Source organism: Heteronotia binoei, chromosome 1 (assembly GCF_032191835.1).
Source record: "Heteronotia binoei isolate CCM8104 ecotype False Entrance Well chromosome 1, APGP_CSIRO_Hbin_v1, whole genome shotgun sequence".
Classification (NCBI taxonomy): Eukaryota; Metazoa; Chordata; class Lepidosauria; order Squamata; family Gekkonidae; genus Heteronotia; species Heteronotia binoei.
This window is the reverse complement of record NC_083223.1, coordinates 181,432,914-181,449,558: the sequence shown is the minus strand read 5'-3', so window position 1 is coordinate 181,449,558 and position 16,645 is coordinate 181,432,914. Positions and strand designations below refer to the sequence as shown.

The following is a 16,645-nucleotide window of genomic DNA, read 5'->3' as shown; positions in this document are numbered from 1 at the left end:
CCATGTGAATAAATAGGAGGAATGCATTAATTATTTTATTTTCTGAGTCATTTGTTCAAGTGAAGTGACAGGCTGATGCCTAAGATTTCCAAGCAGTTGTGCTCCTCATCTCATATCTGTTACCACATTCCTTCAATGATCCAACATCACACAAGATCCAGCAACTGCAGAGCCGTCCATCAAGGCTGAAGCAATCAGTTGGAACCCAATACTTATTCTGCTGCAGCTTGGAGCTACTAACTAGAAACTACAGCAAATGTTCCTTGTTGCAACAGTTTTAAAGTAGGATGCAATTAACACTTATTCCAGAATGCTTGGCTGTGTAGAGTGGTAAGGGCTACAACAGTTTAGCAGTGTTGGTACACCTCCTGTCATAGTGTCATCCCTTTACCTTAAAAGATATTTTGAGAGAGAATAATACTATATGTAGAAACAACATCCTCGTTTATTTTACTTCTCTGTGTGTGTGTGTTACTAAGAACTACATATAATTGATTTAGGTTTTATTTATTGGCAGTCCTAACTACAGTTTTTAACTTGTGACTTTTTATCATGGTTTTCTATTCATATTGTTTTTATTATGTTTTTATAATATTTTTACTTATATTGTGTCAGGAGTGCTGCCATGATCAATGCTGTTTGTTAGATCAATGCTGTCTGTTGTGGGAAGAGATGGGCTGGGAGGAGGAAACGAGAACATCTGTGCTTTCACTTTTGCAGCTACAGTAGCTCTTGTATATCCCATGCTTGCTTAGCTAACACATTGCTAAGGCAACTAGCATCTAGGCCCTTCCACAGATACCTTCCTAACTATCATGATCTTGGACTGAACTGATGAGAATGGTGGGAATATGTTTGAATGTCTTGCAGGTGGGAGGGACAGGCACCAAAATTTATCAGCGCAAATGTACTCTATCTACCGGACTGTATCCATTAACTCTTATTCCTGGCAATGCTGGTCATGTACTGACCGGCTCTTGTTTTTCAGTACTAATAAACTTTATCTATGGTTTAATCAAAGAAGTTTGACTGATACCTGGCTGATCCTGACAGTAAGCTACCTTCAGTTCTGCAAGGGGAAAAGCAGCTAATAAATAGTTAAATACATAAATAAATTACACTTGTATATAGGTACTTCTGGCAATTATTGTAGAAAGTTCTGCTGAGTTTTGTGATATGCCAAAATGAAGTGGGAATGGATTTTTTTTTTTTTTTAAAGAGCAGGGCTGTAATCTTATACACCCTTTAAAAGAAGCATCTAACGGAATGCAAGAGGCCCAATACTGGGCTGCATGTCTCAGTTTCATAAGTCACATATTCAAACGGACTTGTAAAAAACTGCTAGTGGGAAAGCTCTCATAAGATGTACCTCTAGAGTAAGCTTCACCAATATTAACTACTTGTCCCCAGAGTGTATTTTTTCATAAAAACACTATTTTGTACCTTTTACCCTTTATGATTCCTCATAAACCTTGAATGAAAACATTTCTTCATGAGAAAATCTGCCTAAGGATATTTGTAAAAGAAACTCACTGGAGAAAAGCAGAGAACAACATGAAGATTTTTCTTTGATCGTGAGATAAAATATTCGTAAAGATTATCAAAAGTTGGTGGAACTCGTGGTAATTCTTTTTTCATTACAGATATCAATGCTTGAGTTATTTCATCCAGTTCATCCCGAGGAAATAAATTGGAGATCTTAAGAAAAAAATTAAAATGGGCAGAAACAATTAAATTAGGAAATAAAATACAGGTATTAATATCATTACAATATTATGTTAGGGATGTTTATAAACTGTATATCTGTGTTACCAGATATTCACATCCAGATTAAACCTTCTATTTAATCTGTGTGGAGCAGCCAGAGTTGTGTATGCAGAACCATTCTTTAAAATCTAAAATTAGGCCTATCAAGAGTTCGACAGACAAAACAGAGTGGAGAGGAGGCTAGAGCTAATTTTTCAATAATTTAGCTTCTTAAAAAAGAGTTCCATTTGCACACCAAGAAAAGTGGGATCAGAGAGGAAAACTGCACACTCAGTCACTAGGCATATTACTGTTTCTCATTATCCAGCCAGTCAGGGATATACATGCAGAAGCCAGTTTTCCACATGTGTAGTGCCCTAACTGAATTGGGACATGTTTTCATAAAATTACGTTAGGCAGTAATCTTAAAAATAACGTATTGGGCAGTATTCTACCTTAAGGTTGGAGAAAGTTCCTCCAGCCTAAGGAGCCTTCCACAGACTGGAATGGCACTTCTACTGAAGAAAGAACCACTTAAGTTTGAAGAAGGCTTCAGGCTTTGCATAGTGGCGTGGTAAGATGCAAAGAGGTTAAGCCAAGAGGTCTTTGAGCAACACCCAAAGGCAATGCCTATTACCCTTTGATTTCCTTTGAAATATTTGCACAAATAAAGGTGTCAACATAAGCAAATGGGTTCTACTGGGACTGCTTTATGAAAAAACTGATCTGTGCCTAAGTTCAGGCCAAACTCCAGCAGGCACCTATCTATTGGGCTGCCAAAGGAATGCCAACAGAGTGGCATCAATCCAACCATATTTTTTCCTTGCTGTACACAATGGCATGCTGAAAGGACATCTTATTCCATCACCTCCCCATTATGGCAAACACTAGAATTTAGACTGGTAAAGCTATAAGTTTGGTTTGGGAAGCCTTTCCCATCATAAGATGTTTCAGGCTGCTTGCCAGATATTCCTAACTTGAACAAAAACACATAACTGTTCTAGCTAAACCCGGCAGGGCTTAACCAATATAAACCAGGTTTATTTACATGAGTATGGAACATGTCAAAGTGAATCAGGCAACAAAAGAGCCCATTCACTTTTTCAGAAAGAGTCCAAAAAAAAATTCCCTGATTGGTCTTGAAGTGACCAGCTAATCCCACCTTGCCAAATACAGGAATGGATGAGTGGGCAGCTCAAAGGTACAAGTGCCATTTTCTGAGAAGCAAACCTATAGAGTTTTCTTGCTCCTTTCCCCTAAACAGTTGAGGAGCCCAGCCTTCTCAAATACCATTCAAAAGCTTCCTTTTCAGGAAAAAAAAAAGAAAGCGAGAGAGAGTGGCAAAGGTAGTTCCTGAGCCACAAAGGGAGGGAGCTGAACTTTCACACAATTTCTGATGCAATGAAGGTCAGAACCAATACTTTTATATGTTCCACACAAATCCTGCAAAAATACACTGCTTTACAATATACCAATATTCTGATCATCAGTGGCCAAAATTTGTCCCTCCAATATATTAATAAAAAATCATTAGTGAAGAACACCTAAGAATTTCTATTGGAAATTATCTTCAAATTATACATTGTGTTGTCCCATGGGCAGAGTGTTAAAGCTGCAGTACTGCAGTCCTAAGCTCTGCTCATGACCTGAGTTCGATCCATGGTGAAAACTGGGTTTTCAGGTAGCTAGCTCGAGGTTGACTCAGCCTTCCATCCTTCCGAGGTCGGTAAAATGAGTACCCAGCTTGCTGGGGGGGAAGTGTAGATGACTGGGGAAGGCAATGGCAAACCACCCTGTAAAAAGTCTGCCGTGAAAATGTTGTGAAAGCAACATCACCCCAGAGTCGGAAATGACTGGTGCTTGCACAGGGGACCTTTCCTTTCCCTTCTTTTTACTGTACAACACAGTACACGTACTGTAACTTGTTGCAGGTCTTTGGGTTACAGATAGCTAAAAATCCAATAATTACAACAATGAAATAAATACAATATCAAGTGCATTGATATGAAACCCTAACCTCTCCAGAAGAAAGCAGATTGTTAAGATATTCAAGAAATGCCTCATCTTTTATTTCATTATCTGTGAAAATGAAGGTGATTCCTTTTCCTTCACCACCAGCAACTCTATATAAAAGCTTTAGATCATCTGTGAGATTTGACACGTTGTAAGATCTGGGAGGAAGGGGAAAAAAATAATCTTGATATTACCCACATAATACTTCTAAGATAAACTATGCCAGTGAAATCAATGGGAAAAATAAATTAGCATCTAATTCAGCATGAGCTGTTCTTTTGTACCATGCTGATTAGCTGCAAACTAAACAGAAATGTAGGTGTAATTTAAAATGAGCACCCCTTATTCCAATGCACCCCTTCTTTTTAACATGTGACAGAGATCAAGTCTCAAAAGAAAACAGCAGAGCATAATGATCTCAATATAAATTGTGCTTGCTAGAAAAATCTTTTCCCCCTCTCTCTGAAAAAGAAGTGTGCATGCACACAAAGGCTCATAGCTGAAATAAAACCGTGCTGGTCTTAAAGGACAAAAAAACTCGTTGCCTTCTCTTTCTCTTTCTTGCCCCATTCCTCCCAAAGCAGGAGAGCTCAACCAATGGAGAGAAGCGAGCTTGACTTTGTATCTCTCCTGTGCAAACAGGAAGCAGCAACTGTGAGAGTATGTGTGTAAGAGAAAAATATCAAGTCTTGAGGAAGCATGAAAGGAAGCTGAATAAAAGTGAGTTGCTTTGTGACAACAGCAACAACAGCCTTGGGGAAGGAAGCAGGAGACAGCCAGTTGCTCACAGGATGGATCTGAGAACTTTAGGGGACGGATCTGGTCTATGAGCCACATGTTTGACACCCCTGCCTTAGCCACACTGATGCCAGCTTTACCCTTCTAAAAAGAGGGAGTCTGATATTAGGAATGGGCATGAACCAGCTCACAAGTATGGATGGGCAAGAACCAAAAAATCTGGTTTGGGGTCACCCATGAACCGAATTGAGCCAAAACACCCCCACCTAAAACAATCCAGTCCAGTGAATTTGGAAATCACCTGAAAAGGGTTAAATGGCTGGCAGCTATTTAACCCATATATTTCATTTCCCCCTGCTTCGAAGTGCAGGAGGCGTGAAACCAACCAGTGAAATGGCTCGCGGCCATTTAAACATGACAGTGGGGTGGGCGTGCCTCTCTGTTGTTAGGTTGAAATTAGGTTTAGCTTAGCTGTGGGCCCTATGCCACACAGCTGTTAGATTTAAATGGTCCTGAACAGCTGAACCAACTGGACAAAAGTCTGGTAAATGTTTGGGAAATTTGTGCTGAATTCTGGCTCATGAACTGGTTTGTGGCCATCCCTTCTCACAAGTAAAAATTCTTTGTTCAATTAATAGCAGCATGCTCTTCAGATGCAAGAAGTCTTCCTCTGAGGCTCTTTTATTCTGCTGAAGGATGGCATCACTATTAGTTAAGCAGGTGAAGAATAAAACTCTATGCTTCAATCAACTGCTAGCAAATGTGCTTAAATGCTAAATTCAATTAACACAAAAATGTTCCTAATTTAAAGTAAAGGATTAAATGTATCATGGCATGTGCCATCTTCCTATTGATAAACAGGTTAGGTCTGTATTTAATTTGTTTTGCAAGATGGAACTATGATGTTGAGTCTTCATACATTTATTTATTTTTATTTATTTTATTTACGTTATATTTATATCCTGCCCATTCTGTACAGACTGAAGGTGGCTAACAGCATAAAATAGACAGTAAACAAAGCAATATTAAAACAATAAAAATCAGATAAACGGCAATGGTGCTACTTCAGGTGGATCATGTAATATTTTCTTTCTCATGCACACAGATCTTAGGCAGTTAGTAATAAAAGCGCAATGGATCCAGATGTGGTGTTCCATAGTATTAAGGCCACAACAGAGAAGGCTCCTGCTCTGGTGGAGTTGCGCCTAGCCTCCTTTTGCTCAGGGACAACCAAAAGATTTTGAGAACTTGATAGCAGTGCGCTCTGGGGAACATAGCAGCAGCTTTTAGCTTTGCAGAGAAAACAATGATAAAACTTGTTGAAAATTATTCTCACCTAGTTAAAGTTATCTGAAATATTTTGTATCCAGCTATAAAAGAGGCCAGCCTTGAAAGACTCTGTTTTCCAGACCCACCAACGCCTACAAGTAAAGCATTTCCACATGCTGTACGAATTATTCGTGAAATCTAAATTACAAAGAAAAGAAGACAGTGGTGTACCAATATAGTTATATAGGGTTAAAACATTAGTTAAACAACAGTTTATTAAATAATTACCACAAACCACATTTGAATAAATACCTTTAAGATGTTACAAAAAGCAATCTAAAATATATATTACTCAGTGGCTGCAATCACACATTCTAAATAATGCAGTTTCGATCCACTTTCAGTGCACTTTCCAACTGGATTTTACTGTGTGAACTGGCAAAATCAATTTGAAAGTGCATTGAAAATGGATTGAAACTGCATTATTTAGGATGTATGATTGAAGCCGGTAACTCTTTCCCATATTAAAAACATTGACTACTGCTGCTATATCTATGGCATGACATGTGATTCTGGCACAGGAGGCTGTCATCTTTTGCTCAAACAATGTTTTTAGAAAAGCATTAACCTGCAGCATTAGAAAGCCACAGTAATAAAGACACATAGTTTTGCTATATGACTTTAGTGAAGTTTTATTAACCACAAAACAAAATCTCAAGTATAATCTCAAAAGCGTAATTTAAAAAACTGACTTCAATTTATATATAATAGAAGATTATTTTGCTATGTGTTTCCAAAAGCACAAATCAGACCAGTAAGCCCTTTACTAACAACACTAATCAGTCATTATGTTCTATCCATAAAATCTGTGTAATCAAGAAGAAACACAATGTGCTATCAAGTTGTAACTAGAGGTTCCACTCCCACATCCAATTAGAGAATCTGGACTAGACAATTTCAAAAGGCTTTGCCTATGCAAACCATTTAGCAGCAGAGAATTCCAGGATTTGTCTACTGAAGAATGATCATCAACCTTTAAATTTACTAATACAAATAAGGGTGAGTTCAGTTCTTCGAATGATAAACAACAAAGCAGACTGAAAAACTATAGAAATCTTTACCGCTCTCTTTATTAAGTAAGCATGTAAAAATTAACCATACAATTACTGTAAAAATAAACGCTATAATTATCAAAGTTCCTAGCATTATTTATTCATATTATTTATTCATATTAGAGCATATTAATAGTTTAAAAAGCAAGTCAAGTTTCTGTTGTATTCTTTTTTTCTCACTGCTATTGGGGATTATCAAAAAGCCCAAGGGGCTTATCAAAAAGACCCAGGAATCTCACCAAGTCTTCCTCTGACACTTCCATCCAGAGAAGGCAGCTGCTGAATCCATGATTCAGAGAGGCTGGAGAAGGAGTGCAAATTGCCACAGTAGGAGAAGGATGAGTCCAATAGTAAGATGCTGCTTTCTTTGTAATAGATTTGGGCGAGGGAGGATGGAGCTTATGCAAGAGCAGACAGGAGCCCCATGCCCTTCTCATATTGACTATCAGGAAGGGTAACAGATATAGGCTGATTCCGAATTCACCTTGGTCCAGGGTGGGCTTCCGTTTCCATGTGGAGCAAGCTGGCAATTTTGCACCAGTTGCTCTGCGCTGCCATTTTGTGCGGGGCAAACCCATGATTTGGTGGGAAGGGCGGGATATAAATCATAAATAAATACAGTGTAAATCTGAAAAAACAGGTTTTCACTGCGGTGGGGCAAATTGCGGGTTTGCCCCGCACAAAATGGCAGCACGGAGCAACTGGTGTGAAATTGCCAGTTTGTTCCACACAGAAACGGAAGCCTACCCTGGACCAAGGTGAGTGCGGAATCAGCCATAGGATGGCAAGGAGACAAAGGCACCACATGTAGTTTATCCATAGTCCAAACATGCCCTAGCATACCACTCCTCTCTTTTACTGCACCTCCAAGAACATGCTGGGGGGCAGACTCAGGGCACTGGGGAGCTTGTGCCTCAAGGCCTCTCAGTACCAGCAAGGTAAATTAATACAGATTGCTTTACACTTGGAGGAAATTGGAAGGGAAGAGGAAATTGGAAGGGAGGCAGTGTGGGTTGAGGATTTGACTTGCTTGGAGAAACGTCGACTGCGGGGTGACATGATAGAGGTTTACAAGATACTGCATGGTATGGAGAAAGTAGAGAAAGAAGTACTTTTCTCCCTTTCTCACAATACAAGAACTCGTGGGCATTCGATGAAATTGCTGAGCAGACAGGTTAAAACAGATAAAAGGAAGTACTTCTTCACCCAAAGGGTGATTAACATGTGGAATTCACTGCCCCAGGAGGTGGTGGCGGCCACAAGCATAGCCACCTTCAAGAGGGGTTTAGATAAAAATATGGAGCACAGGTCCATCAGTGGCTATTAGCCACAGTGTGTGTGTATATATAAAATGTTTTGCCACTGTGTGACACAGAGTGTTGGACTGGATGGGCCATTGGCCTGATCCAACATGGCTTCTCTTATGTTCTTATGTTATAATGATAGAAAATTATAGAAAATATAGAAAACAATTATAGACAAATATCTATCTTATCTTTTCTAAATCTGTTCTACCATTATAATGTGATTATTATCCAGATAAGTGATTGGTTTTTGACTAAATATGAGATAATCAACACAAATGTAAATGATCTAATCAGCAAATACATAGGAGCTACATATGATATAGCAAGATAAGGCCAATCTCAACTCTAAAAATTTTATTAAAAAGCAATTAATCTAACTTTTCTGTAACAGTTTCAATTAACTGTCCAAGATTAAAGTAACTTTGAGCGGAGTTCACTGACAGTTAGCTTGCAAACTCAGCTAGAAAAAGTTAGTGATACAGTAGTTACTGCTGCAGAGTCACAACTGACCCTAATAATACAGTGTTCAATGCAAGGGATGAACCGAAGTGGTTTGCCACTGCCTTCCTCTGCATAGCGATCCCAGTCTTCCTTGGTAGTTTCCCATTCCAGTACTGACTGCTATCAACCCTGTTAATTTCTCAAATTCTGACTTTACTTAAAGTGCAGTATAAATCCTAATTTTGATAAAGCAGTTAAAATATGATTCCAATCCACTTTAGACTAGAAAACATATCTAACAGAAAATGGAGACTTTAGATGCCTATTTCGTGAACCTATTATTTCCTTCCAAAATTCATCTACAGAAAGTAGTTTCAGTCGTATACAATTGGAAATGAAGATTAATATAAAAGTACAAACCTTAACAAGATGTGTTATTGCATCTTTGAAAAACACCAAATCAAGGAATGATCCTCTAACAGCTTCATTGTATTGTTTCTGGTAAAACTGCAATTTTTCACATAAAAATTCAAAGCTTGGGATCTAAAGGGAAAGAATACAAGGAGAAATAACACACTGTATTCAATAAATAAATACCAAAGTTTAAAAATAGAAATGGAAATAATCATACATTTTTGGCATAGTATGCCACCAAAAAGAAAATGTCTCATACATTTTTTATACAGAGTTATTCTGTTCACAGATTCTACCTTAGAAATGTATCATTCTGAAGCCAAAGAAATTTCCTTCCCTAGCAACACTGCACCAAATTGTAGGACATTATATTTAGATCACATACACCTTATTCTCTTTCTCTAGCACTGCAACATATTCTTGGCATCGATACACAGTAGCCATTTTGAATGTTATGCTTGCTTTCTTGCTTGTTCTACTGGCTGCCACTACCCCACCCCATTTTGAACAAATTCTAACCCTCCACATGTCATACAACAAATGCAAGATATTTCTAATTATGCAGTTATGTCTCAACTAGGGATGCTCAAACATCTGCTAATTCATCTCACTTCCTATTTCCCAGGACTGATCAGATAGCCAATTAATCAACAGGCTGTTTGCAGCCTGTTTGTACCTATTGATAGGAACAGGCTACCAGTAGTCATCAGAAGCTGGCTCCTAGCTAATAACAGATCAGCTGGGAGCTGGCTACTTACCTCCTTCTGGGAGACAGTTTGCTCTGTTCCCAGAGGGAGGAATCAGGAGTAAAGATGGACACAAAATAGAAGTACAAATCGTGATTCATGCCTAAAATAGCTGATTTGTGGTTCGTTCTGAATCAGTTTGGATACTCACGCTAAGCATGACTCACAAACTGAAGCAGCTTGTTTTTTCGGCAGTCTGTCTGTGCTCTTATTGGTGGGGGATGTGCCTCACATGCTGCAATGTGCCTGGCACGATGATGTTACAGCACCAGGCACATTGCCCCAGCAAACTTGCCAGGCATGATAATTGCACTTCCAGGTGACATCAACACACCAGGCATATTGTGGCACACTGGCACTTTCTTGCCCTCTTGAACCAAATGAACCAACTAACCACGATCTGTTAAAAAGATTCATGTGCCTGCAGCCCGCTGTGCAGCGGCTGGGCTACAGAGGCACGAGTTTGCCTCCCCGGAGGGGAGAGACAGAGGGTGCCCGTTTAGGCGCGCAGGCTGGAGGGCGAGGTCTGGCTGATTGACAGCCAGACCTGCGCTCCTCTCAGTCTGCGTCGGGCAAGGCTTCAGTTTGGATGTCCTTTGAAGGCTCCGCGGTTGGCTAGCGGGACAGGCTTGCGTCTGGAGGATTTTTCATTGTCGGCGTGCGGTTGCCTCAGGCAGCGGCGGAGCTTGTGTTTAGCGTTCGTCGCTGAATCGCTCTGCTGGCGTCTTGGCTGAGTCCTTCTGTTTTTTTGGAGGGGGTGGTCAGGTGCAGGCTTCTGAAGTGTTGGGGGGCTGTGCTGGTAGATGGCGGGCTGATCGTGTGCAGTGTTGGAGTCCTGGGGGTGGGATCTGGTGGAGGGCATTTGGGGGTGTTTCCCTGGGTGCCTGGAGTGTGCCTATTACATTTGGGGTAGCCCTGTGGTGCAGAGTGTTAGGGCTGCAGTACAGCAGTCCTAAGCTCTGCTCACAACCTGAGTTAGATCCCCGGTGAAAGCTGGGTTTTCTAGGTAGCTGCCTCGAGGTTGACCCAGCCTTGCATTCTTTTGCTGGTTGGGGGAACTGTTTGTGGCCCTTTAAGCAGCCCCTTCAGGGTGCGGCCTGGTGCTTCAGTTAGAGACTGGTGGGCAGACATTGCGGCCTATATTTTCTGCCAAGTGATAGGGCGGGTGGCCATCTTGGGTCCTGTCAATTGAGGGGGCGGCGGCGGCCATTTTAGGCACCATTTTCCCGGCAATAGGTCTGTCAGCCATCTTGGGCTTATTCAACAGTGGGGGTGGCAGTGGCCATTTTAGGTTTCAGTTTTGCCGGGTAACAGGGCTGTTGGCCATTTTAGACTCCAATTTGCCCGGCAACAAGGCATCGGCCATTTTGGGGCTCATCCATCAGAAGGGTTTATGTAAAGTTATTTAAGAGTTTTTGTGTTGTAATCATGGCTGGTGGTAAGGGGTCTGGGAAGTCTAAGGGCAAGAAGCAGGCGCCCAAGGCACCTAGGGCATCGCCTAAGAGACCTCCTCCTCCTGCATCTTTGTCTGATGAGGAGGGTGATGGGGTGGTGGAGGCTAGTATTATGAGCAGACTGAGGGCTCTGGAGCAAGCGTCAGGTCTGCCTTGTCCTGGGGGGCTAGACGGTCCTGGGACATCCAGAAGGGGTCGCCAAGCCAACATTTTAACTAAGCTTTCTCTCCTTGAGGGCAGGTCTGCTGGTACATCTATGGATGCTGGGTCCAGTGGGGCGGATGCGGCAGCGGCTGCAGGAGCGTTTGGTCTGGGGATGGCGGTTGTTCCTTCTGGATGGGCTGGTAAGTTGGCTGGAAATTTACAGGTGGGTAGTGGTCAGGCTTGGCCATGGGGTCCTTGTGGCCCCACCTTATTGGCTGGACAAGGGTGCCCCTCGTCTAATTCAGGCATGCCTTCTGCCTCTGGGTTTGGGTTCCCTGTTACCTGGCCTGGGATTAGTGGGCAAGGGGGGCCTTGAGGGGCTTGTGCGGGTGCTGGTCAATTGGGTATGGCTAGCCCCTTCAGTGGGGCACCTTCCCTTTATGGGATGGTGCCTTTTGCTTCTTTGCCCTTTGGAGATGTTGCTCTACTGTTGGGTGACCACCTGCTCCCCGCAACGCGTGAGAAAATATTAAAAGGGGAGTATGTAGATACATTTTCCTTGCTCTTTAGGGAATTGGAGAAAAAAGATAAGGAGGATTTAGACGAAAAAGAGAAGGAAAAATTGAAGAAGCATAAAGTGGACAGAACCTGGGCCAATTGGCTTCCAGGGTTCTGTATGTATGCAGGGGTGATCGCCCAGGCCCAGCCTTGGAGGGCTGCAGCCCTTTTTCAGTATTTAGATATTATATATAAGGGCTATACGGCCTTTAGAGGCCCAGGGTGGCTACAGTATGATGAAGAGTTTCGGATGAGGCTGACCTTTATCCGTCTCTTCCGTGGGACAGGATCCACCAGCAGCTATGACTGCAGGTTATGTCCCCTGCCAGGCCTAACCTGGGTGACCGCTCCGACAGCAGTCATTTGGTAAATAGGTCCTCCTCCACTGTGTCGGCTTCATCAGGCTCTTCCCACGGCGCTGTGGGGCAGGCGGTTCAACCCCGCCTGCTCTGCTGGGAGTTCGGTTCCCTCGGGGTTTGCAACAGGAAAGCGTGCCAGTTTAGGCACAAATGCCCCTTGTGCGGGGGCTCACATTCCTTTGACAGCTGCCCCAGAGCCAGGGGACGTAAGAACCCGAAAAAGCCAGGGTGAGGTGGAGGAGCCTTTCCAGCTAAAAAAGGGCCCCAGCTTGATAAGGGTGGGGCCTCTTGAACAGTGGCTGGCAGAGTATCCCAGAAGGGCCGATAGTTTGTATTTGTTGGATGGTTTTAGGTTTGGTTTTATGATCCTGTTTCATGGGCCTAGAGTTCCATTTCTTTCAGGTAACCTTAAGTCTGTGCTGGGTTTAGAGCATGTAGTTAGAGATAAAATTGCTAAGGAGCTAGGTGAAGGGAGGGTGTTGGGTCCCTTTTCATGTCCTCCAGTGAGTACTCTTAGAGTTTCTCCTCTAGGGGTGGTACCCAGGAAGACGCCTGGTGAATTTCATTTGATTCACCACTTGCCTTTTCCAAAGAGATCAACACTGTTGAGCAGTTGTCGAGGGTGCCCCTTCAGAAAATAGTTGAGCTAAGGGCTAGGATTTCTACCTTTCTTCTTAAGAGGAAAGTTACATTGTTGGAGTTGCAGCAGCTGGTTGGGCACCTCAACTTTGCTTGCAAGGTGGTTGCTCCTGGTAGGGCTTTTCTTAGAAGGCTGTGCGATGCTATGGCAGGATTACGCTTGCCTCAGCACAGAGCTAGGGTCACACGCAGCATGAGGGATGATTTGGAAGTTTGGCAGGAATTTTTGGAGTCCTTTAACGGAGTCTCTTTTTGTCGGGACGATTTGAGGCTTGAAGCTGAGCTCCAGGTCATGTCTGATGCTGCGGGATCGTTAGGTTTTGGGGTCTACTTTCGTGGGCACTGGTGCGCGGATAGTTGGCCTGACTCCTGGGTGCTGATGGGTGTGAACCGAGACCTTACGTTTCTTGAGTTCTTTTCCATTTTAGTCGCGGTTTGGCTGTGGGGGAAGGATATGGCCAATCACACGGTGCATTTTTGGTGTAATAATATGGCGGTTGTCCACGTCATTAATTCCCTTACATCCAAATCCGGGCGGGTTATGCAGTTGGTGAGGGCCTTCACTCTGCGCTGTTTGCGGCTTAACATTTTGTTTTTAGCCAGGCATGTTCCGGATGTGAGTAATGGGGTGGCTGATGCTCTATCTCGTAAACAGATGGAGAGGTTTCATCAGCTGGCCCTGGAGGCCGACAGAGAGCCGGTTGCAATGCCCCAGGAGCTATGGCTGATTGGAGAGCCGAGGCGGGCAGAGCGATAGGTCTAGACATTGTGCCTAATACTCAGAAGTCTTATGAACGGGCTGTGTGGCAGTTTGAGGACTTTTGGGCAGAGGTAGGGTATGGCAGGGTTTGGCCGCTCCCGGTGGAGCATTTGCTCCATTACTGTGTGTCGCTGCGAGGTAAGGGGTTAGCGGTGCATTCTATTAGGAGGCGCCTGTCGGAGCTGGCTTTTGCCAGCAAGGCGCTAGGTTATAGGGAGGATACAGCAGATTTTCGTATTTGAAAGATGCTGGAGGGCTGGTCTAGGGAGACTGGGCCTAGGTTTGATACGTGGAATCCGGTGTCGCCATTGATTCTGCGTGGCTTGAAGAGGGTGTGGGATGGGGTGTGTTCCTCATTATTCGAGGCATGCTTGTTTCATGCCGTGTCCTTGTTGGCTTTCTTTGGGGCGCTTAGGGTGAGCGACTTGGTGGCCCAATCCAGGAACGATGTTTCTGGTAGGGTGTTGCGGTTGAGGGATTTGCGGATGTCAGGGGTAAGGCATTCATTATCGTCCGTCGTTCTAAGACGGATCAGTTGCAGCAGGGTACTGTGTTGGAGCTGGGTAGTTGCTCTGAGCTTGATTTGTGCCCCGTGTCAGCTTTGGCTGCTTACTTGGCAGTCCGGGGTAGTCAGGATGGGTTTTTGTTTATTCATTCTGAGGGTGCCCCTTTGACGAAGCACCAATTTTGGGCTGTGACGTCTCAGGCTTTGGGTGAGTTGGGGCTGTCAGGGGTGCGGTTTGGGACCCATTCCTTTAGAATCGGGGCAGCCTCAACTGCCGCTGCAATGGGGTATCCTTCCACTTCTATTCAGAGGTTGGGGCGTTGGCGTTCATCGGCCTATAAGGCCTATGTGCGGCCTTTGCTTAGGCCATGAATGAGTTGGGTTTCAGGGAGTGTTCTGTTCGGTTGGTGTTTAACTATTTTTTTCTTTCTAGATGCTGTTGTTCCTGGCCAGAAGAGCTGGAGCCGAGTTCTCATCTGCAGCCATAGCCACATGTTTTGTGCCGCTCTGCAAGCACGGAGAACTGCGGTGGGCTCTCAGCTGGGACTCAGCCAGCACGCTGTTATTGAGTGGCAGGGGCGCCGTGGCCTTCAGTGGTTGGGCTTGCTGCCTTTACTGTTTTGTGATAGAGTGGGTCCTCCTCCTCAGGTCTTAATAGTTCACCTGGGAGGTAATGATCTGGGGTTACTGAAGGGCAAGGCCTTAATTTGGCAGGCCCGTGATGATTTTTTGCACATTCAGGAGCAATGGCCAGGGACCATCATAGTGTGGTCAGCCATGCTGCCCCGCCTGGTATGGCGTTGTGCTTTGGACCCCGCAGCAGTAGAAAGGGCCAGGTACAAGGTTAATAGGGAGCTTAAAAAGCTGCTCGAGAAAGGGTTGGGCCACTATCTGCCCCATCCGAATATTCTGGTGAGATATCTTGACCTCTACAGAGGGGATGGGGTCCATCTCTCGGAAAAGAGTAATATGCTTTTCCTGAGAGATTTGCAGCAAGGGTTGCGGGTGGCTTTGGGCCTCCCGGTGGGCGCTAAGCCCTAAGTAGAGACTTGGCCTTAGTAGTGGCAGGTTTTTTGGGTTTAGGGCACTATGTGGCCGGGGGGGGGGGGACTGTGAAGCATCCCCCTTTTGGGGAATTTGGGGTCTGGCATGATCAACCCTGGGGTTTGAAGACCTGGGTGGAGATTGCAGACTGCCGGGAGACTCGGCTAGAGGGTGCTTTCTGGCAAGACGTGCATCTAGGTTTGGGCCCTCTGGTGTGGGCCTCCCTGCTGGGCCTGCCCGGAGAGAGCTGTGGCGCTCAGCTCTGGCTGGGGGGCTGGGTCTCTCACCCGTTATGGCAAGGGAGCGGTTGTGGTGACCCCTAGCCCTGGCCAGGCCGCTGGTGGAGTACCCTTGCTGTTTGTGAGGTTAATTAATAAAGTGGCCCAATTTTATTCCAATCACTTGGTGTCTGTCTCGTTATTCCATCCTTGGGGGGGGGGGGGCAACAGAAAACCTATGAAACAAACTGAACTACCAAATCAGGCAAACCAATGAACCACCAAACAAAATGAACCACCATTTTTGCATCCCGTGCCCATCCCTAATCAGAAGCCTATTGCCAGCTAGTCAGCTGGAAGTTGGGTTCTTTTGATCTTGCATCCTGGAAACTTCACTGTCTCCCAGATTTGCTAAAATGCAGCACATTTGTGGGTGGGGGGCATGCATGATCAATAGCCCAGCTAATTACCCTTCTCTTTTTTCCATCCTAAGCTGTCAGCCTGGGCTATAGAGAAAAGAAGGAAATCACTCCTGTTCTTTGCAGTCCAAGCTTTCAGTCTGCAGTTGGGGGAGATCAGATCCTAACTCCCAGCTGATCCATGGATCAACTGTGAGTTGATATATGACCAATGAGCAGCAGCAAACTTTTTGGGAAGGTGTTTGAACTACCCAATGCAAACCAAACAAATTCCTTATTAGTTTACAGTCTGATCATGAGTGTCAAACAGGGGGAGTTCAACTGCTGAACAGATCTGATGAGAAATCTGTGGCATCTTGAGTCATAATAAGGAATTGGAAAGACTATTTTAGCAGTTGTATACATTTTACAGTTAAATGTTTTATGTAATTTTAGTGTGTTTAACATTAGATTATTTTTATTACCCAGACAAACATCAAGAAAATGAGGGGATAAGGAATCAATTAATTAAATACCAATTCATAAATTTTGGGTGCTTCAAACACAAAATCTTCAGGTTCTTCGCCAGTTGGTTCAGGCATGTCTCTCAGAAAATCTACAAAATATGGCTCAGATTGGATAAGTGGTACTAATTCTGAATCAACATGTTCATCAATTGCCTTGATAAAGTTTTTGTCGAACCAAAGTTCATCATCTTCATTCACAAATCTGCAAGACACAGGTGAGTTACAATGAATAGAAAACCACACTTTTTTCCAA

At 43.8% G+C, this 16,645-nt stretch overlaps 2 protein-coding genes across 2 annotated transcripts in view; one reads left to right on the top strand and one right to left on the bottom strand.

Moving 5' to 3' along the window:
• GLO1 (glyoxalase I) overlaps positions 1-16,645 on the top strand; it is a 295,016-nt gene that overhangs the window by 34,897 nt on the left and 243,474 nt on the right. The gene's annotated exons all lie outside the window — the stretch shown is intronic.
• The window catches only part of DNAH8 (dynein axonemal heavy chain 8), a 329,757-nt gene that overhangs the window by 100,361 nt on the left and 212,751 nt on the right, over positions 1-16,645 (bottom strand). Inside the window, exons 58-62 of the mRNA XM_060243601.1 lie at positions 16,402-16,594; positions 9,047-9,169; positions 5,834-5,964; positions 3,764-3,917; positions 1,534-1,698 (exon numbers count right to left, since the gene is read on the bottom strand). Of these exons, the coding sequence (XP_060099584.1) occupies positions 1,534-1,698; positions 3,764-3,917; positions 5,834-5,964; positions 9,047-9,169; positions 16,402-16,594 (766 nt within the window). The remainder of the gene's footprint in view (positions 1-1,533; positions 1,699-3,763; positions 3,918-5,833; positions 5,965-9,046; positions 9,170-16,401; positions 16,595-16,645) is intronic.